The 21,722-nt window shown below is 41.6% G+C and overlaps 2 protein-coding genes across 5 annotated transcripts in view; one reads left to right on the top strand and one right to left on the bottom strand.

The window, feature by feature from the left end:
- The first annotated feature begins 543 nt into the window (after window positions 1–543).
- hspb12 (heat shock protein, alpha-crystallin-related, b12) lies at window positions 544–11,771 on the top strand. Its single transcript, XM_085245113.1, has 3 exons — window positions 544–916; window positions 5,392–5,552; window positions 10,416–11,771. The coding sequence occupies exons 1-3, from the start codon at window positions 670–672 to the stop codon at window positions 10,605–10,607; spliced, it is 600 nt and encodes a 199-aa protein (XP_085101239.1). The 5' UTR covers window positions 544–669; the 3' UTR covers window positions 10,608–11,771.
- Window positions 11,772–14,405: 2,634 nt separating this feature from the next.
- LOC146559178 (chloride channel protein 2-like) overlaps window positions 14,406–21,722 on the bottom strand; it is a 181,040-nt gene continuing 173,723 nt past the window's right edge. For all 4 annotated transcript variants that reach the window (XM_085244977.1, XM_085244980.1, XM_085244978.1 and 1 more), the window contains one exon: window positions 14,406–18,785. In XM_085244977.1, the coding sequence (XP_085101103.1) occupies window positions 18,591–18,785 (195 nt within the window). In that variant the 3' untranslated portion in view covers window positions 14,406–18,590. The remainder of the gene's footprint in view (window positions 18,786–21,722) is intronic.

Below are 21,722 nucleotides of genomic sequence, written 5' to 3'. Positions count from 1 at the left end.
CTCTTCTGGAGGGAAAAAGGTAAAAAACAACAACCTTTAACTTTTGTTCTGAAATGTGATCTCTGGGGAAAACACTCTCCGTTACACATCTTAAAATATCTTTTATTCCATTAGCAGTTTAGAAGGATTTCAATGGCCAATTTGTTCATGCGTTATTGATAAAGTGCTTGCATCACGTGTGGGGTCAGTCCATCACTTTCCTATTTCTGACTACATGCCAGAAGCATCTCCAAGAGGTCCTCTTTACTTATCTCTGCCCTGTGTGTGTGTGTGTGTGTGTGTGTGTGTGTGTGTGTGTGTGTGTGTGTGTGTGCGTGCGTGCGTGCGTGCATGCGTGTGTGTGTGTGTGTGTGTGAATAAGAAAGGGTCTCTACTCCTTATCAGTTTGTCCGTTACATTCTTGGCCCCAGTGGTGAAACAAAATGCCATTTATGGCCACAGGAGAGATACAGTACAGTAAAGTCCACAGTGTGCTCCACTGACCCACAATGCACTAGTGCTTTATAAAAGCCCACAGCAAGGACCTCTGGCTGGAGAGTAGCTTTGGTTGCCCACTGCTTCTGCTGTATTTTGTCAGTAGAGCCTTGTATTTGAAACACAATCTTGTTTTCTGAAGCCTGGTTGCTCGAAGAGTCAGACTGTGTTTTGGCACTGTGCGTGTCCCTCAATATGGCATCGCTGACATCTTCAAGCCGCAGAGCTTCCTCATCGTACCGCTCGTCAGCACGCTACAGCACGTCTAGCTCTTACTGCACAGAGGGGTCTCTGGGTGGATCATCTGATTCACTGGAAACAATTCTTGAGCCTTTTCTCGACTACGCCGATCATTCCAGTCTGTTTGGAGAGGAAGGCCCTGGAGGACCAAACTGTCTGGCCCCATTCAGAAGGCACAGCAGACCCTTCTATGGGCATGATGGTAAGGAACTCTTGTGTCAGTATAGGTTAATATATGCTACATCTGCATTTTTCTGGGTTTCTTCACACAGGGCTTTTCTTTTCTAAATTTAAAATTAAAACACTTTTTTCAACATCTTCTTCGTGTTTTTGCGACCACAGCTTTTGCCATCTGGTGGCCTTTCGCAGAGAATGCAGGTTTAAGGCACTTCTGCACTTGCTTGGTTTTTCTGACCCAGAAGCTACATCCATGATTTATATGTCTATGTTTGCATCCCTGTGCAGTTACAACAGTGAGGAACAACTCTATAGCTCAGAGCACTGGAAGTCATTAATTACCTCAGGAGTTAGTCATGCCAACCTATAGCTAGCTAAACTTTTACAATGTTTTTGGCCACAAAATACTGCAAAAAGAAAATGTTCCTGTGTAATTTTGTGCATTTTTGAACATGAAATATTGCAAATTTTGCTATTCAGTCAATACCAAGGGCCAGTAGTGCTGATACCAGTAGGTTACCGATACTTTTAACCTATAAGATCAGGGGAAAGCTAAGTGCTATGATTTATCAGATTAATCGTCGTTAAATTGCAAATTCTGAACACTTCTAATTACCACATTGTGATTTTTACTTTCCACAGTAATTAGCTAATACAACAAAACGCATCTTTCAGCTTTTCATGTATTTTGAAGCTGTTTGTTTGGAGAGCTGGAATGTAAATGTGCTTGTCTCTAATGCACTTTGGGTCAGCTTCTGTTGTTAGAGGATAGAAATAAAGTATGGATCCTATCACACCAGTATCGATATGATGCCAATGTTTGTATCGATACTATCAATATTTGGATTGATCTACAACTGGCGCACATAAAGACACAGAAATGCATAACTTACACATTTGTGCTTCTGTTTTTAGTTTCATAAAGACATAAAAACATGTATTTTTATTTTTTGTGATCCTTCAGCAAGTACAAAAATCACAAGCCTGAAGACCTGCTATGGTTTGAGTCACTGTTCAGTGAAGGGGCTTAGCAAAGGGTCAGCAGCCAATAAAAAATTATTGATCAAAAGGTCCTAGGGTTTGTGTATTTTTTGATCTGATCGATGTGATTTAATTTGCTGTTATTATGTGTGACAAAAGTGCACAAAAAAGGTCATCTTAGCTCCACATTAGCTGTTTTCGAGCAGCTGCTCACGAGTACCGTGATGGTAAGTCGTAGCTCTTTTCTTTATTTTGCACATGAGCAGGAAAAGAGGTCTTAGTAATCCATGTTACTGTTCTAGGTTAAATGAATAAAAAAGACCTGAAAAACAGCAACCAGCCTTAGCTGTGAGAGTGCACATGGCTCCAGACATCGTCTGCCAGACAACATAAAGAAGTAACTCTGCGTGGTCAATAAGGCTGGAAAAAAGCTGTATAAATGCAGTGCATTTAATAGCAAGGTGAAAATTATTACAGCAAAGGTGGAGTGCAGATATAGACTTATCATGACGTGTTAAATGAGTTACGCTGCACAGGGCACAGAACTGTAACGACCAGAAATAATAAAAGGTTTATGATCCCACAGGCAGATTAAAGCAAAATCAATAACCGGACTAAAAATTTTATTTCACTGAATAGGAATATTTTCAGTTTCTCATGAGCTACCTGAGAACTGATGGAGACTGAAGGTGGAAATAAAATGAAAGCAATTCTTGCCCTGTTGTGTCTCTTCTTTACCAAAACATTGTTTATTTCTGACTAGCAGTAAAACACACTGACGGCCCAGACTGACCCTTCAGTCTGTCCCTGTCGGACGTCCACGGGCCTCTAAGTGCACAGGTTGTGGTTTAAAATCTGGAAACAACCCAAACAACTGAGACTCAGGACTCGTTCAGTGTCAAACTAATAGATGAGGCACATTGAAATGCACAGTAGTAAATTAACTACTAATTTGTGTTTACTGTGCATTTTTGTTTTAAAAATACAAGATTGAATTAAATGACTTCATTTAACATTTTTTCTAATTTCATAATGACAGTGCCTCTCAAGGAAGCTTAACAGTTACTCTCAGTCTCATGTTAGAAACGAACTAGTGCCATAAGTAATTCCGAATAATCCAGTCTGTGGACTTTGTAAATAAACACAGTGCACTGACTCAATAACATCTTATTAAATTAGGCTGAAAACATAGACTGTATACGGAAAATGGAGGCACCATTGGTTGTTAACTCTGCACTTTGAAGGCCCTGGTTCAGCTTCATGATAATCACCATCTTGTTTTTCAGGAGCCAAGAGTTCTTCTATTTAGAGGAGAGATGGAAGTGCTATGTTATGCATTAGCTAGCTTGCTAGCTTTGCACCTTGCTTACAGAACTATGTTAAGAATAGACATATTATTTGTATGCCTTTTTTATCCATCCATCCATCCATTCGCTTATCCTTTTCAGGGTCGCGGGCAGTGTTGGTCAAGTTACTTGAAAAAAGTAATCAGTAATAATTACCGATTACTTCCCCCAAAAAGTAATCCTGTTACTTTACTGATTACTTATTTACAAAAGTAATTAATTACTTGGTTACTTAGTTACTTTTTAAAAACACGATTTACAACCTGAATAGGTGATAAAGCGATAGATCTTTCAGCCCAATTCTACTTTTTCTGCATAATCCATCATACAAAATGTAATCAAATCAAAAGTCTCTTTTTAAAACTTGCTTTATTAGTTTTAATCTTTTAACTTTATGCATCAAGCAAAAATTTAATTATATGCAACATTCTCTGACTGGAAGAAATTTGTTTAATATTTAAACCTATTTTTTGCACATTCCAGCACATAAAATATTTTTTTTTGTGTTTACATTCAGTCTTTCAAATAGATGCAAGTAAAACACAGCAGAAAATAAATAACATCAAAGACTAGCGGTCCTGTTGCTCTATTTTCACCTGTAAAGTAGGAGTAGCGTAGGCAGAGGTTTGCCCTGGTGCAGGTGTGCCGCGGCGGTCAGTTGAAGAATCCGCGAGTTTCTCAGCGCACTCGGTGCTTGCGTGGAAGTTTACGGGTTTTTTCCTTGTAAAGAGAAGTTTTCTTCCCACGCACAACGGACGCTAATGTTTTTGTCACTTTTTATGGAATTAAACTCAAAATAAGGTCAGTACTTCCACGCTTTAAACGCTGCACGCTCATACTCTCTCCTGCATTCGATATATGATCCACTGTTGATCTGCACACAGCTGTTGTCACGAACGTCGCGCTCGCTTACGTCACTGTCATGAGACATTCTGGCAAAAAAAAATCACGGTTTTAGTAACGCAGTAACGCAGCGTTCCTACGGGAAAGTAACGGTAATCTAATTACCGTTTTTGCAATAGTAATCCCTTACTTTACTCGTTACCTGAAAAAAGTAATCAGATTACAGTAACGCGTTAACGCGTTACTGCCCATCTCTGGTCGCGGGGGGCGCTGGAGCCTATCCCAGTTTTCATAGGGCGAAAGGCGGGGTACACCCTGAACAGGTCGCCAGTCTGTCGCAGGGCCAACACACAGGGATAGACAACCATTCGCGCTCACATTCAATCCCGCATTCACACCTATGGGCAATTTGGATTAACCAATTAACCTATCCCCACTAACTGCATGTCTTTGGGAGGAAGCCGGAGTACCCGGAGGGAACCCACACAAACACGGGGAGAGCATGCAAACTCCACACAGAAAGACCCCGGCCTGATGGTGGAATTGAACTCAGGACCTTTTTTGCTGTGCAGCAACAGTGCTAACCACCGTGCTGCCTTTTTTATATTCAATATTATTGAAATATGCTACTGAAGACACAAACACAGAAAACAAAGTCAAGATGTCAATTTCAGTGACACTACTTAGTAATGAAAACTTTGAAGGGTTAACAAAGTCCTAAAAAAGTTAAAAAGAAGAAAAAAAGAAGAAAGAAGAAAAAAAAGATTCAAAACAGTTAAAAAATGTTCATGAAGGTTCAAACTATCCATGAGGGCCAAGATTGTTTTAAAAATTCTATAAATCCACTTTTAATACTATTGTGCTATCTCTTTGTGGGTGTCCATTGCAATTGACCCACTTTGGGACTCAGCCTCAAGAGGCTATTAGAGGCCTACTGGTGGTGGTCAGAGGGCCCGGTGGCGCCAGTGTCCAACAGCCTCGCCTCTGTCAGTGCGCCCCAGGGCGGCTGTAGCTATACTGTAGCTTGCCATCACCAGTGTGTGAATGTGTGCGTGAATGGGTGGATGATTGTGTATTGTGTAAAGCGCTTTGGGGTCCTTAGGGACTAGTAAGGCGCTATACAAATACAGACCATAACTGCAATCTGGAGCTGACTTTATTTTTTAGACACAACACAATATTTTCAGCAAAAACAAATGTCTTACAAATATAAATGTTTCATAACGTTAACATGTTGATGGACTTTTCTACATTTTGTCTGTGATACATTTCCGTGAGCATTAACTATATTGCTTTATACGGTTGTAATGTTTGTGCATTTATTCTGCAGCTCCTGTGGGGGGCGCTGCAACAGTTGGACAGACCAGCACAGGTGGTGTAGTGAGGTGTCTGGGAGACAGCTACTACATGTCAGCTGATGTCAGCCAGTTTGAGCCACATGACGTAGTGGTGCTGGCCTACAACCAACACGTGGTCATCCACGCCCAGAAGGTGTGTAGGTGTATGTGCGTTTTGGGATTTCTGAATGAGTGAGGGGGAATTAGCAGGGTATTTGTGAACTCTTGTAGCATGCAAATGTGCATGAGCGCACTCGTGGGCCTGCTGGGATGCATCACTCATGTCTGGGTAAAGCTGTTATTGTTACAAAATCACTGCAAACAAATCAGCTGCTGCCATGAATTATCATTAATCATGTCCAATGTTTTGTTTGTTGATCACAAAGTATGACATCTGCCATTTGAATCACTGATTAATATTTTGAATTTTTTAACTATTATGAATGCTTTCTAATTTCCATGAGTGACTCCAATAATTTGGGATTATCGTGAGTTTCTGAAAACAAATACAATAACATATTCTTCCATTCTGACTTAGTCAGAAAGCCCTCATCATAATTTACAAATGTCAATGTCAGGAGTCAGACAGGGTGAAGAGATCATATGACTTTCAACCATAAGACAAGAATAAGTTCTGCTGGGACCATTTTTCTTGCACTTTACCTTTAATGACACTGTTCGGTTAGATTTATGCATTAAGTCAGACTTTATATTATGCAGATAGGTTTAGGTACTAATTGGTTATGATTAGGGACAAAAAATAAATAAATCATGCACACTTCCTTATACAGAAACATTTTCTTAACATTTCCTTGCCAGACGTATAACAGCTCGATGATTACCATGAGAATAATGAACCAGCATAGCACTTTAACCAGGGGACTCCAGGCATCTATTTCAGCTGTTGATACTTCAACTGAACTCAGAGAACCAGGGGCCCGTTCTTCGTACCTCGCTAAGTAGGTTAGCCGGATTAGATTGTTGACGATTTCGCGTGATCCTGGATCAGTCGGTTCCCCGAAGCTCATCCGGGACTTGCTGTCATAGCAACAGAGCCGTAAGCGTAAACCTGCTCGGGAGCAGGTTTACTTTATGTAAACAGGATTAGATCGCGGCCACGCAGGTATGTCCGCTTCATTTATACGAAAGCAACAGCGATATTTTTCCACTGTTTCACCATAAATAAATATTATCAATGTAACTAAAGATAATGCAGCACTTGATCCTTTTATTGATGTCACACAGATACATACAGGTCATTTCCTAAAAAAGGGAAATGTACTATTAACATTCTATTACATGTATGTGATTATTACAGATGTAATTCATATTTCAGAGTAGTAATTGTAAATTACTTCGTGTAATCAAGATGAGAGACCACGGCTATAAAAGCGAAGGTGGATTTGGGAAGCCTGTCGCAGCCATGTCCTGTCCGTATACGCGACCAACCCATTGCGGAAGGTGCAAGATTGATAAGGAGAGTCCTCAGAATTCAGCGTATATTGCGGGACAGACAGGATCCTTTAGCTCAGCGCGACAGTGTGCTCATAGAGAGATATCGATATTCCCGTGAGGGTATTATTTACTTAACCAACTTGTTGACGAGGGGGTGCAGGACCACCACCTGTCTTTTTTTCCTCTGCCCTTTTCTTGGTTGCTGTTATGAACAAACTAACAGAGTATTACAGGCCAGTATTACCTTGCCAAGAGACGCAAAGCAATCTAAGAGATAAATATTACCATTCTGTAGAATACTCCTGTATTCCACTTTTACTTGTTCCCATGTTCTTGTGGGTCCTGTTGTGGCTCTAATGTGAAAGGGGATATAATATAACATATTATAATATAATATAATGCCATATGATATTGGACAATATAGTGTCATATGATAGATCTACCCTACCGCCTACTGGTGTTGGCCAGAGGGGCCGATGGCGCGATATGGCAGCCTGGCTACAACCGTAGCTGCCTCCACCAGTGTGTGAATGTGGGAGTGAATGAATAGTGGTATCGTAAAGCGCTTTGGGTGCCTTGGAAAGCGCTATATAAACCCAATCCATTATTATTATTATTATTAAATTACCTACGAGTTTGATTTGTCAGCAACTTTCTGCCAGCCCTCTCTCCTTGCTTTTGCAGCCTTTGCAGTGTTCTCTTGCGTTTTAATTAAACTCTGAAACTCCTGAAATCCCTCACTCATGAGTTCTTGCTCTGCTGCCGGAAAATACCGAGCACGCCCCTTGGACATTTTCGCCGACCAATCAGCGGGTTGCCGATCAATGTTTCTACTATCGATGCGTAGCCCCTTTTACGACACCCAGTGATGTCACATTCCTGCGTCCAGCTGTAGTAATTGTCAACAGCAGGTGTGTTCGGGGAACCGGATTAGCGAGCTCACGGTTAGCGCGATGATTTGATCTTGGATGTGTCATTTGATCTTGGATGTAGTAAGCGACGTACGAAGAACGGGCCCCAGGTCTCAGGAAGAAATTCTAAACTTTGTGTTGTTGCTTCCATTGAACAAGTATAGGTGAATTAATGGTGAAAGGCAGCTGTTTGGTCTTGAGGATTTGACAGGGATTATTCCTTCTAGTGGAAGTATTCCCTGTAGTTATGTTTCCATGGCTGTATAAGGTGGAACATGTAGCACACTCTCAAAAAAGATGAGCTGATGATAGTCAAACATGGCAGGGATGACAGGGATAGTTAAGTAAATAGAGTGGTCGCCCAATAATCGGAAGATCAGGGGATTGAATCCACCGAACGGCTACTACACTCAACAAAAATATAAACGCAACACCTTTGTTACTGCTCCCATTCCCCATGGGATGGACGTAGAGACCTAAAATTCATTCCAGATACACAATATAACCATCCCTCCCAAACAGTGGTCACAAATCAGTCCAAATGTGTGGTAGTGGGCACATCTGCTATATTGAGATAATCCATCCCACCTCACAGGTGTGCCACATCAGGATGCTGATCTGACATCATGAGTAGTGCACAGGTGTACCTCAGACTGCCCACAACAAAAGGCCACCCTGGAATGTGCAGTTTTTTGCGCTATTGGGGGTCTGGGGACCCAGAACCGGTCAGTATCTGGTGTGACCACCATTTGCCTAATGCAGTGCAACACATCGTCGCATGGAGTCTATCAGATTGTCAATTGTGGCCTGTGGAATGTTGGTCCACTCCACTTCAATGGCTGTGCGAGGTTGTTGGATATCGTATACGCCGGTCAGGTCAAGCACATCCCGAACATGCTCAATGGGTGACATGTCCGGTGAGTATGCTGGCCATGCAAGAACTGGGACATTCTCAGCTGCCATCTGCCCTGAACAATGTGAACCATGATTCATCCGTGAAGCGCACACCTCTCCAACGTGCCAGACGCCATCGAATGTGAGCATTTGCCCACACAAGTCTGTTACGGCGACGAGCTAGAGTCAGGTCAAGACCCCGATGAGGACGACGGGCATGCAGTTGAGCGTCCCTGAGACGGTTTCTGACAGTTTGTGCAGAAATTGTTTGGTTGTGCAAACCAATTGTTCCAGCAGCTGTCTGGGTGGCTGGTCTCAGACGATCTTGGAGGTGAACCTGCTGGATGTGGAGGTCCTGGGCTGGTGTGGTTACACGAGGTCTGCGGTTGTGAGGCCGGTTGGATGTGCTGCCATATTCTCTGAAACGCCTGTGGAGACGGCTTATGGTTGAGAAATGAACATTCAATGCACGGGCGACAGATCTGGTTGACATTCCTGCTGTCAGCATGCCAATTGCACGCTCCCTCATTGCTTGTGGCATCTGTGGCATTTTGCTGTGAGACAAAACTGCACATTCCAGGGTGGCCTTTTGTTGTGGGCAGTCTGAGGTACACCTGTGCACTACTCATGATGTCAGATCAGCATCCTGATGTGGCACACCTGTGAGGTGGGATGGATTATCTCAATATAGCAGATGTGCCCACTACCACACATTTGGACTGATTTGTGACCACTGTTTGGGAGGGATGGTTATATTGTGTATCTGGAATGAATTTTAGGTCTCTACGTCCATCCCATGGGGAATGGGAGCAGTAACAAAGGTGTTGCGTTTATATTTTTGTTGAGTGTATGAGGTTCCCCTGAGCAAGGTATCATCTCATTTATAAAAGTATTATGGTTAAAGGCACAATAGAAAAAAAATCACATATGTAACACGTAAAAGATGTTAATCTTGATTTGGTGCTCTCTTGGTGGTATAGGCTGTAAAAGTGGGGAGTTAATACTTTGTTGTCTGACTGTGGGAGTGCAGAGATGCACCTAGACCAACAAAGCTTGGCCGTTCCATCTGTGTCTCACCATCAGTGCTACATTAAATCACACGAGGGATCATAAGCAGACATAAAATAATTTCTTAAGCCAGAAAAAAGATTGTGAAAAAACAGAATTTATCATAATAAAACATGTTTATGAGAAGACAGCATCTTCTCGTAAATCAAAAATGACTGACCGTTGTATAGTAAAATTATCTGGGCCGCTGTCATATCCATCACATCGGACTCGGATGTGGTCTGTTGAGCTGCAGACAAGCTGGAGCTTGGTGCCTTTGCGGCTTTCTCGCTCTCCGCCTCCCCTCACAGTTTGATGTTAATCATTTTTAAAAGGTGAGAGAGCAGAAGGAGAAGTGGGAAGAGCCTTCGCTGCAGTCCAGGAAAATCATTTTAACAGGGTTAAGAAGGCAAATTGGCAAAAATCCACAAGCGTTCAACCTGCCTCGAAGCCCTATAACAGTGAAAAAGCATCTTCAGAGAGCAGCAGTCAGTGCTCATTTTCCTCTGCCTCTGTTTCCCCCCGCTTGTTCTTCACCAGCTGAGCAGTGCAGCACTCCTTGCCTCCATCTCTTTCACTGCTTCTCACCTTCTTTTTGCACCCCAGCACCTTCCCTGGCCTTGTTGCTCTTCTCACTTTTCTGTGCCCTTTCTTCCTTTTCATTCCCAGCTGGTCAATCCCTTGTTTGACTTTTCATCTCCATCCTTCAGGTTTTGGATGATGGCAGCATCAGTGACACGTTCACCCATAAGTCCCTGTTCCCTGAGGATATGGACCCCCTGTCAGTCAGTGGGACCCTTAACCCTGACGGTACCCTGGTGGTGAGTGTTCGCCGGAAATCAGCACTCACTGGGAAGGAGCACCTGGGTATCCCAGTCTACAACACTGGGGCTGACCTCTGACCTGTGCGCACATAGTGTGTCTCGTGGTTTCTCCCATAGTTTTAAATGATCTTTTATAACTTTATAGTGTTGTTTATAGCTTATGCAAATTGTGTGGCCATGTGCACTGAATATTTATATAAATGAGTAACTAATTAATCATTATTTATAGTATAAGCACAACGTGGCACCACCACTTCCTCTTTTCGCTTGCAATCACATCATTTGCTTCCAGTAAATCTCTCGCTGTCTCAACCCCTCTACCAGGATGATCAAGCTAAACACTCCACAATGCATTAACAATCCCACAAATGTATCAGGCAGATTATTAAGTTCATGTTAACATCATGTTTTCTTACATTACTTTCCAAACAAAAGTCTCCAAACCCTTCAGGAACGTTCAGGTGCTGCAGGAACTAAAAGCCCAGGGAAGCCCATTGTTATCAGGCGTGTGGTAATTAGTCAAATAAAGCAACTCTTGTTTTCCCAGTGTTGTTTTTAATCACAAAAACTAGAAAAAAAAACAAAGCAAAACTGGATGATATAAAATGTAAAGCTCATCTTTGTGTTGTTTTGCTGAAGCGCAGTGAATAGACACGCTGCTAATAGCAGCGGAGGATGATGGGACAGTACTTTCAGAGCTGCACCATCATCTGGCTCACATGTGTCTGACAGAGCACTCAGCTCCTCTCTTTGATCAGTCCAGCTGTGCACCTTTTGTATTTTTACACTTCAACTCAGTTTCATAGGCATCACTGAGGCGTGTACTGATCTCATAATGCTTCCAAAACACATGTGACCTCCAGCTCAATGCTGAGGCCCTCTGTATCCTGTCAAAACGAAGACGGGGGACTGTGCTGCTATTCTGCTAAACCTGCTGGTTTTACTCTGCAGATTTATTTCTCCTGAACAATTTTTTGCAGTAAAAGATGACAGATTTATTGAATTATTATTTGCTGATGTAAAGTTTCAAACTGGTTTGAAGGTGTTTGTTCTAAAAATGTTGTAAACTGTTCAAAACCTTCATGGTTGACTTCAGGAATCCTTGTTTTTAGACGATTCAACTAATCTGTGTTTCCATGTTAATTGAGTAAATTAAACGTATTCTGTTTAACTAAAGCAGATCTTTGTTGTCCAATTTGTATCAAAATCGGGTCTTTTCTTAGACGTGGAATAAATATGTGTTTGTGCAAAAATGTCTAATGGTTGTTGGTTTGTCTGTCACTGATCAGAGAACAAACAGATGGTGCAGAGTGGTGCTCACTGCGTCTCCCTTCTTGACTGTAAGCAGCGTCAGCTCTCAGAACAACCTCACAGTCTCACTCAGATTCTCTACCTGCAATCTGCACACACACGTCTTAGAAAACTTTGAGGTTACATAGATCCCCGACCCACAAACCTAACCATCACCAGCAGGTCTACTTTAATAGTTGGTCTGTTGTAGAATCTGTTTTGAAGTCAAACAAAGGGCAGGAGAACAAAACACTTAATTTACATTGAATTTTAAAAACAACATATGAACTTGTTCGTGCTCATTTAAGCTTGGTTTTCACGTCTACCACTTACTGAGTGGAATATGTGGAACTGAGAGGAACTAGAGGTAAAACATGCTTGCCAACACTCGTTACATTCACTTTTAGTACAGTGGAAGCAGTAAATGCTTCCACTGTGCTTTGGATGATATTGATAGTGATGATCCACAAAAAACATAGCATGGATGACTGCATGTCATACCATCAATGATATCAGTCAGTTTTAAAAAGTTTGGAAGTTCCCACACTGTAAAAACTTACAAGAAGACTTTTTTTGAACATCTGCCTTGTCAGCATGAATGTATGGCACTTTGCCCAAGTGCTTTTTACCCCATTCGCTGGTGTTTCATCATGAAAGGAAACATTGGGTAGTTTACTTTATTCTTTCAACTCTGTCTCTCTGTTACAGCTGCAGTCAATGCATTTCAGATTATTTGGGGTTAAAAAAAATGCATGAAATGATCTCCATAAACATGCACGCATGTAAACAAGCCCAAGTCTCCCTGGAGAAGTTCTGAGTGTCAGACTTTAAACTCAGTGAGGAACAGAGCTGCAGCCTACCTAACCGATGAACTCGTTTAGCTCATTAAGCTTTTAGCACAGAACTCCCCACCCATTACAGTCCAGATGCTCCCCTCTCTTTCACACCAAAACAACACAATGAAGAAACGATGTGTGTGTGTGTGTGTGTGTGTGTGTTTGCAAATTGTGAATGTGAAAGCAGCAGAAGGAGAGGGCAGGAAAGCACAAAAGTGTGTACTGTCTGTTCATTATGGTGCCAACTGTTGCAACAAAGACTCCCGCTGGAAGAGCAGAGTCAGAAGGCTGTTAGTTCAGTTTAGAGCTGCGGTGCTGGAACAGACTCACTTGACCCACTTTAATGTCATTGGATATGTCGTGTTTACAGTTCTACAGCAGCGGTGTTGAGAAGGAAGAACAGATCATTGGCATTTCTTTTGAGGGAGCCTTTTCACGTCCCTTATCTAAAACAGTGGAAATGGAAATGCAGCGTAGTTAAAATGCTGCAACGGACAGATCTGCTCTTATAAATGTCTACCAGGCACACAATCCTTCTTAATCTTTGTGCCCATCTCGTGTCCATCCGTGAGTGAATGCAGCAATGGTCAAAGAACACAGACTGTATATAAAAGATGGACATCACCACCTGAAACTTTGTTCTGTGCATTAAGTCCCTTCCATTGGTGGACGACCTCTCTCTCTCCTTTTTTGGTTACTAAACTTCAAAGACAGGAAGTCTCGGAGCCATAATCACAGACTGTATATAAAAGATGGACAGTCACAGCGCCACTGTGGTTACTGCAAAGCCTCATTTTGGGAGTTTTGATCTGAGCATTCTACACTGACATCTCAGCTCTTTGAAACCAGTTGCCCTTAAAGCAAAACCTGATTTAATGGCCTTCTTAACACTAATGATCATAATTTATGAATCAAAATTCTTTGTTCAATAATAGAGAACGCTAAAGTCATCAGAAAAGCGTTACTAAAGATCAAGTAAGATGAAAAGTTGTTTTTTCCACATAGATTTTCTCTTTGAAGCCACAAGATTTACCCCCTGCTGGCCATCAGAAACAATTCAGGTTTAAGGATCGTCGTCAGACCCTGAAAACTCTGTCTTTCATGTGCAGTAATTGGATTTTTATGCCAATCCCTCCTTAGAGTGACCTGTTGTGACCCTACCACAGAGAAAACAATTTTCCATGTTTTTCTGTTTAAACCAGATGCTGTCAGATTACATTAATACTGTTAATGAAATCTGTTTTTCTATAATGCTATAAGTACTAGAGCTTCAGTTCACTCTGGCTCTTGTGTTGAAGTTGCTAGTAGAGACAAACAAAAATATGTGTATTTGTTTAATTCAGAAAACCTATGTTAATATGGATTATAAAAAGTTTCTTTCTTCCACGAGAGGCTATTAATATGAAGTAGACTGTGATTGTTTGGATTTTAGAACAGAAGCGTGCATAGGACAGGAGGTGAGTGTTCTTAGAAGACCTCTCCGCTGACCAAAAGGGGTTTGGACAAAGCAGCGTGAAGCCTGTAACTCTCAGAGCTTTAAAAAGATTTGGGACAGACTGAACCATATTGAATACCGTAGTGGCATCGCTGTGTGTATGCCTCCCCACTGGGAGTATTAGTCAAAGACAAAAACAACACTCCAGGTGCCTTCCAGCTGCTGCTGAAGGGAGGAAAGAGAGCAGACAGCAAAGAAGCGCAGCTGCAGAAATTAAAGAAGACAGAAAAAAGAAAGAAGTCTGCAACAAATCGCCATGTTTGTTAAAATCTCATTTATTCATCACTGATATACAAAAACAATGTTTCTTTTTTTTCGGTGCGAAAAATAGCTCTGGATCTTGTTCAGCTCGGTCTGGTTTGGCCCTCGGGGGTTTGCCGTAGTGGAGGCCTCCAGTATTTACAGTCCCTTAGGAGTGGATAAAAGATTACCCTCATCAGCTGATGGGGGATTGGGGTCTTATCAAAGCCTCTCAGACTGAAGGAGAGGACAGAGGGGCTTATAATAAAACTTTCCCAGGAGCCTGTTTTATCAGGGAAAATCTGGGGTAGGCGCTTGTATGTCAGTGGCAGCTAATGTTTAAGGTAAAGGTTTCCCAAAAACCAAATAAGGTGTAAAACCCATTTTCCTTTTAAGACCTAAAGGTGTGAACAGTTTAATATTTCAACACAGATTCTAGTGAGCTTTCATGGCAGCTTCTGGGAAACCTTTGCTTTAAACCATTATTTTGTCTCCAAAGCAAAAAGTCCATTATTCTCATGCCTAATGTTACAGCAGTCACCTTTAACCAGGCATCAACATCCACAGGTCACTGGTGAATCATGTAGGGTTAGGTTAACATCCACCTCTTTTAAAGCTTATTGCCTGTTTGAAACACCCAAATGCAAACGTTTTTTTTAGAAAACACTGTAGTGGCAATTCCTCAATGCCTCATTTGAAATGGAACTTTTTAACTTTTACTTTTTTTTTAGCATGTGGCTAAAACGAAACCAAACTCAAACATAGATAAGTCCCCGGTGACTCAGTGCATGTTAAAAAGTTAACCGCTCCACAGTGGCATCATGGTACATGAACATGGAAGATTCTGGATTTTTGTGTCGGTTTCAGGATTGTTACAACCCCCTAATTCCATCGTCGCTTCATCACACAGTAGCTCCCGTGTGAGAGTAGCTTCTCTGCCTACACATACATGTTTTTACACTTTTCAGGTTTCTTTACAAAAATAAGGTTATACCGCATTCACGCCATTGATTCAAACTGGGTTACAAAGTGAGATGAACCACTGTTATTGCACAAATTGATTAACCACAAATAGATCAACCATAAAAAAAACAAAACACAAAATGAGGAGGGGAGAAAAAAGAAAAGTACTACTTGTACTCTGATTAGCACTGGCTAATAAATATGCATGTAGCTGGGCCTGGGTCCGCCTGCTAGCAAAATGAGATGAAACGCAGTGAAAATGTCGGCGGAAACAAGGAAGGCTGCGGCAGGAGCTGGAATAATGAAAATCGATGAAAAGCACAAACAAATGAAAAGAACCAAATCAGTGGATGTCGGTCACTTGTCCCCCCCCCACCCGGGTGAGCTGTAATGGGGGTGTTGGGGAAGGTTCCATGGAGATAAGTGCACTCGCATGCTCTGAAACCTCACCCACCCCACTCCCATACTGTATTTGCGTGTCTGTTTGTGTGTACAGAGCAGGTTCTCTGGTTGTGTACACGCACACACCCGCACACCCCCCCCCAAGTATCGATTGCTTATTCCCGCTGTTAAAGAAGAGGAGGCACTTGTGAAATGAACATGTCAACAGTGGACCGCATGCTTCCACATTAACGTCTCATGGCTTCGTGATTACATTTCTTCCATTTTTCTCGCCATCGGGAGTCCCCCAGTTAGTGTTATTTGCATTTTACAAAAAAAGGACAAAAAAGTCTATAATAATACAAATATATCCAACATCACGTTAAAATTTGCATTAGAAAAAAGGAAAAAAAAACAAAAAGAAACTTTAACTTTAAAAATCAACATAATGCGACAAATATAAAACAAGCCCCAAATTTCCTTCCAACAAGTCATGACTGGTTAAGACATTCAATAATGATTTTATATTACAGGAATGAAATTAAATATATTAATCTTTAAGTAAAAATGTGCTAACCCAAAACCCCCCCCCCCCCCCATCCTGGGTTAAAATCAGGGGCTGAATAAAGCTCGCTGGATGAGTGGAAGATGCCATCGAAGAGAACAAAAATCACAGGCACATGATGGCAAACCTCATTCACTCCATCCATATTCATTCCTGTCAAGCTTTTGACTTTTTTTGGGTTTTTTTGGTACGTTATGTTCATAGAAAACTCCCCCCCACATGCACTCTCTCTCATGCAAAGGCATGCTGCTATGTCACTGTGTGCGTTTTCAATTCATGGGGGGGTTGGGTGCAGCAAGACAAGACACGACCCGATAAACTAAAATCCATGCAACACATCGCACACAGAAGTGAACTTGGAGGGATATGTGTGTGAGTGCATTTTTAAGGCATTCAGGGCCAATTCTGCAGGAAGTAGTGTCAGTAAAAAAAAAAAAAAGGAGCATGTCTTTAAAAGATGTGTTTGTCAGTAGTCAAAAATAAGTAACAAATATAGGGAAAAGATGGTTAGACGCTAGGCAAACCAGATCAGTGTTTTACTGTTGATGAGCAGCCGAGCCTGGAGCATTATGGCAGACATGAATTATTAAACTCAAAGTACTTTATCGTTATCTGTCATGACAGAAACCCCACTGCAGTTAAAACATTGACGCATCAGGTTTCTGGTTTAACACGAGGTGTGATCAAACTAACTCGTTTTAAAGTTCAGCAGGTCTCAAGTCAATGAACCATCTTCTTGGGCATGGTAATCTATATGAATTGAACATGGTCCAGTGGTGCCCGAGAAGATAACCTTGAAGTTGAGATCAGCCAAATTTGAATCAGGTAAGCTGACGAGTACTCGGAAGTTTCTCCAGTGGTGATGAAGTTGGTGATGGGACTGGTAAATTAACTGGAATGAATGATTAAACTAAATCTGTGAATGCTCTCTGCTGGTCACTTATAGATTTTCTTTAATGCTTTCTAATAAATAATGTTACTACTAATGTTGGTCATGGTTCCCACATGCCCGCACGTCATCATTGGGCACTCTTGCACTGTGCGCCTCACACTGTGAACCACCCCGCCATTTATCTGTTGGGGTTATGTCTCTGATACAAACTTACATGGCACTCAAAGGCAGATTGATGAGAGAGCACAGAGCAGCTGGTTAGGTAATGACGGCTTCATTCTTTCAGCCATCCATTTGCTCCATGCTCTTCCTCCCTCCCTCACTTGCTTCCTGCCCTCTCCATCCGCCCCAACCCTCTCTAGAACACTTATTAAAAGCTATATTTAGATAAGCAGAAAACCTTGACTCGCCGAGTGCATCGCCGTTAAAATGTTGGTGTGTGTTTCTATGTGCGTGTGAAGGCTGCGGCTACAGCATGAAAGGACGTTATGAAAAGGGCTACAGGTGCCTCAGTCGCTGCCAACAGGCAAGTCTGCTTGCATAGGCTCTGCTCTCAACCTGACCATTAAGACTCGAAGTGAAGAGGTAAAGAGGGGCAATGGAAATAAGAAAACACAGAAAAGCTAAGGCATCTCTCCCCTTATGAGTCCACTACTGGACAAACTGCAGTGTAATTTATAAAGAAATGGCCAATTCCAGTCAAACCCAGACCACCTGATCATTCAGATAAATGAGGAAAACAAAGTCTAACATGTGTTCTTGAGACGTAATAATTAAAAAGAAAAAACCTTTAGGATATAGTCGTTTTACTACCTCCCTCTTCATGCACACACCCATTGTCTCATTTCACTCACACACGCTTTCAAAAGACACATGCACACATTACAGTAGCCTTCCTTGTCACCACTGCTGAATTTCTCTACCTTAAGTGGAAGACTCATTCAAAGGATTACATCTGCAGGTTGAAACTTTGATCCCAAATCAAAAGACACACAAGCTAAACAAAGTCTGCTAAAAAAAAAAAAAAAAAAAAAAGAGAGAAAAAAAAAAGAAACAATCCCTTTTCATTTTAACCCAGTCTCGGTAACCCTAATCCACACTGGCTCTGCTGTGGGTTCCCAAGGGTAAATGGAGAGCAGGGCACAGGTTTTGTTCCACTCCTCTGGTGGAGTGTCTCTCTGGGTCAGTGCAAGGCTCCTGGAGAAAGCACTGGGTGGTCCGGGAAGAACGGAAGTTAGCGGAGAAGGAGGGAGAGGAGCAGATGAGGCGAGAGATGAAGAGGAAGCTGGCCTGTTGATCCTGAGCCCTGAGGATTTTTGCATGTTTGTAGCTTTGAGTGATTAAAAACCTCAATGCTTCATCTTCCTCCTCCTCCTCTTCTTCCTCATCACCTTTTCCCTTACTGGGACTTCTCTTCGGACTCGGAGGGGGTGCTTTCGCGTGGCAGCGACATGCTCTTGTGGCGGTCCCACAGCTTGTGGAGCTCGGTGGTTTCGTTCTCGCTGCTGCTTGTGCCGCTGTCCCGGAAACTGGCCAGAGGGGGGCGCACCTTTACACCTTTCACAGTCACTGAGCCCTCAATTGCTTTACGGAGCTGGTTGAAGAAAGATAAGGTAGTTAGAATGGAAGCAGGAAGTGTGTGTGACCAGAACTTCACAGCGCAATTTAAGGCTCCCAGTTTCAACAATCTGGACAGCACTACTATACTCAATTCAACAGCAATTTTATTATTTATCAGCAGGTCATCACTATAGTCCTGTAAGGAGACTTTAGTATATCATAAAGTAAAGATCCTTAAACATTAGAGAGCCATACCAAAAGTGGCAACAGTGGGGAGAAAGAAACCTCTGGCAGCTGAGTTGAGGGAAAATCAATTTTCAAAAAACAAACAAAAAAAAAAAAAAAGGGGAATGTCCAACTCAGTAGTACACAAACAATTTCTAAATTGTAACAGTAAGAAATATGTCAAAAGAAGCGTGCAGAATTTTATATGATTGTAGCATTAAGGAATTGTATCATACATCAAAATTCATACACCATCACCCTCATTACAAGAACTTTATATAATGTGTTGCTTTCTACTGTACCAGTACAGTAATACACTGAAAAACACATTTTTAATAATAATTTTATATCAATATATTTTAACTTTTCTATGCTAATTAAACATCCTCAATAAAAGCAAAATATATCACTTGGGTTTAAATTCTCTCTTTTTAAAAACAAAAAACAAAAAAAAAAGATTTGGAAACCTTTAAAATCCTTTAAAAAATATATCAATTTCTTTCAAGGATTACTTTGTGGGAGAATAGTGTACATTAAAGATACACTCTTTGGGTTTGGTGTTTAGGTCCCCCCTCCCTCCCACTGTTATCATTAGACTGTGCTGAATATAGCTTTAAATTTTGACCACAGTGGTCTTGCTCTACACTGCAAGATTATATCAGTACTTCTGATGGAAAGGTTGTTTCCTATTTTGGACTGAAATCTCGTTTCCAAAGTGTAATAAAGGGAAAGGCACTGTTTTTGTCCGCTAGAGTGGGATTTTCACGGCACATTCTGCACCACATCTCTGTGCGTTCATCATTTGTTTGAAGCCAGCTCACCTCCTGCAAACACTTTTCCGAGAATACGCACTTCTTTTGTGGTTCGGACTCCTTCTGACATTTCTTTGGAGGTGGAGGAACACCACAGTAATTGCTTAAAGGAGCTTCTTCGACATCTTTAAGAGTTCTAAACAAATGTCTGTCCTCCTCCAGAAAATCTTATGTATGTAAACGCGCGTTGCAACTTCTTATCTGGTGCACATTTTTTATTTTGACAGCGCATGCGCACCTGCGGACCACTTATGTGCACCCCTGATTATAATGCTTGCCACATTCACAGCAGTAATTGACAAAAATGCTTCTGCAGTCACAAATCTTCAGGAAAACATTGTATTACATAAAACCAATGATTGTCAGAGACTATTTTAGGTATTACCTGAGAGGTCTTTATCTGGTCAAACAAAATGGCACTAACAAAAAGTTGGATAAGGCAGAGAAAGAAATGGCTCTACAACTTATAATATTCATATAAAAAAAAAAAAAAAAAAAAAAAAAAAAAAAAAAAAAATAATAATATATATATATATATATATATATATATATATATGTGTGTGTGTGTGTATATATATATATATATATATATATATATATATATATATATATATATACATACACACATACATATATATACATACACACATATATATATATATATATACACACATATATACATATACATATATATATATATATATATATATATATATATATATATATATATATATATATATATATATATATATATATATATATATATATCACATATACACACACACATATATATACATATATATATATATATATATATATACACATATACACACACACACACACATATATATATATATATATATATATATATACACATATACACACACATATATATATATATATATATATATATAAAACACCCAGCACGCCCCTGCGGGCGGTTTATCCTTCAAGCTCGGGTCCTCTACCAGAGGCCTGGGAGCTTGAGGGTCCTGCGCAGTATCTTAGCTGTTCCCAGGACTGCGCTCTTCTGGACAGAGATCTCCGATGTTGTTCCCGGGATCTGCTGGAGCCACTCGCCTAGCTTGGGAGTCACCGCACCTAGTGCTCCGATTACCACGGGGACCACCGTTACCTTCACCCTCCACATCCTCTCAAGCTCTTCTCTGAGCCCTTGGTATTTCTCCAGCTTCTCGTGTTCCTTCTTCCTGATATTGCTGTCATTCGGAACCGCTACATCGATCACTACGGCCGTCTTCTTCTGTTTGTCTACCACCACTATGTCCGGTTGGTTAGCCACCACCATTTTGTCCGTCTGTATCTGGAAGTCCCACAGGATCTTAGCTCGGTCATTCTCCACCACCCTTGGGGGCATCTCCCATTTTGACCTCGGGACTTCCAGGTTATACTCGGCACAGATGTTCCTGTACACTATGCCGGCCACTTGGTTATGGCGTTCCATGTATGCCTTGCCTGCTAGCATCTTGCACCCTGCTGTTATGTGCTGGATTGTCTCTGGGGCATCTTTACACAGCCTGCACCTGGGGTCTTGCCTGGTGTGATAGACCCCAGACTCTATGGATCTTGTGCTCAGAGCTTGTTCTTGTGCTGCCATGATTAGTGCTTCTGTGCTGTCTTTCAGTCCAGCTTTGTCCAGCCACTGGTAGGATTTCTGGATATCAGCCACCTCCTCTATCTGCCGGTGGTACATACCGTGCAGGGGCCTGTCCTTCCATGATGGTTCCTCGTCTCCCTCCTCTTTCTTGGGTTTCTGCTGCCTGAGGTATTCACTGAGCACTCGGTCAGTTGGGGCCATCTTCCCAATGTATTCTTGGATGTTCGTTGTCTCATCCTGGACTGTGGTGCTGACACTCACCAGTCCCCGGCCCCCTTCCTTCCGCTTAGCGTACAGCCTCAGGGTGCTGGATTTGGGG

The sequence above is a fragment of the Mchenga conophoros genome, linkage group LG14 (genome assembly GCF_057382185.1).
Source record: "Mchenga conophoros isolate Kocher_MC1m ecotype Shallow Benthic linkage group LG14, M_conophoros_male_GT1.1, whole genome shotgun sequence".
Lineage (NCBI taxonomy): Eukaryota > Metazoa > Chordata > Actinopteri > Cichliformes > Cichlidae > Mchenga > Mchenga conophoros.
The sequence above is the reverse complement of the archived record's forward strand: the minus strand, read 5'-3'. Positions and strand labels throughout refer to the sequence as shown.

Coding starts and splice junctions, on each gene's coding strand:
- hspb12 (XM_085245113.1), top strand. CDS start 670: ATGGCATCGCTGACATCTTCAAGCCGCAGAGCTTCCTCATCGTACCGC. Junction 917..5,391: donor ACCCTTCTATGGGCATGATG/GTAAGGAACTCT, acceptor TTTATTCTGCAG/CTCCTGTGGGGGGCGCTGCA. Junction 5,553..10,415: donor TGGTCATCCACGCCCAGAAG/GTGTGTAGGTGT, acceptor TCCATCCTTCAG/GTTTTGGATGATGGCAGCAT.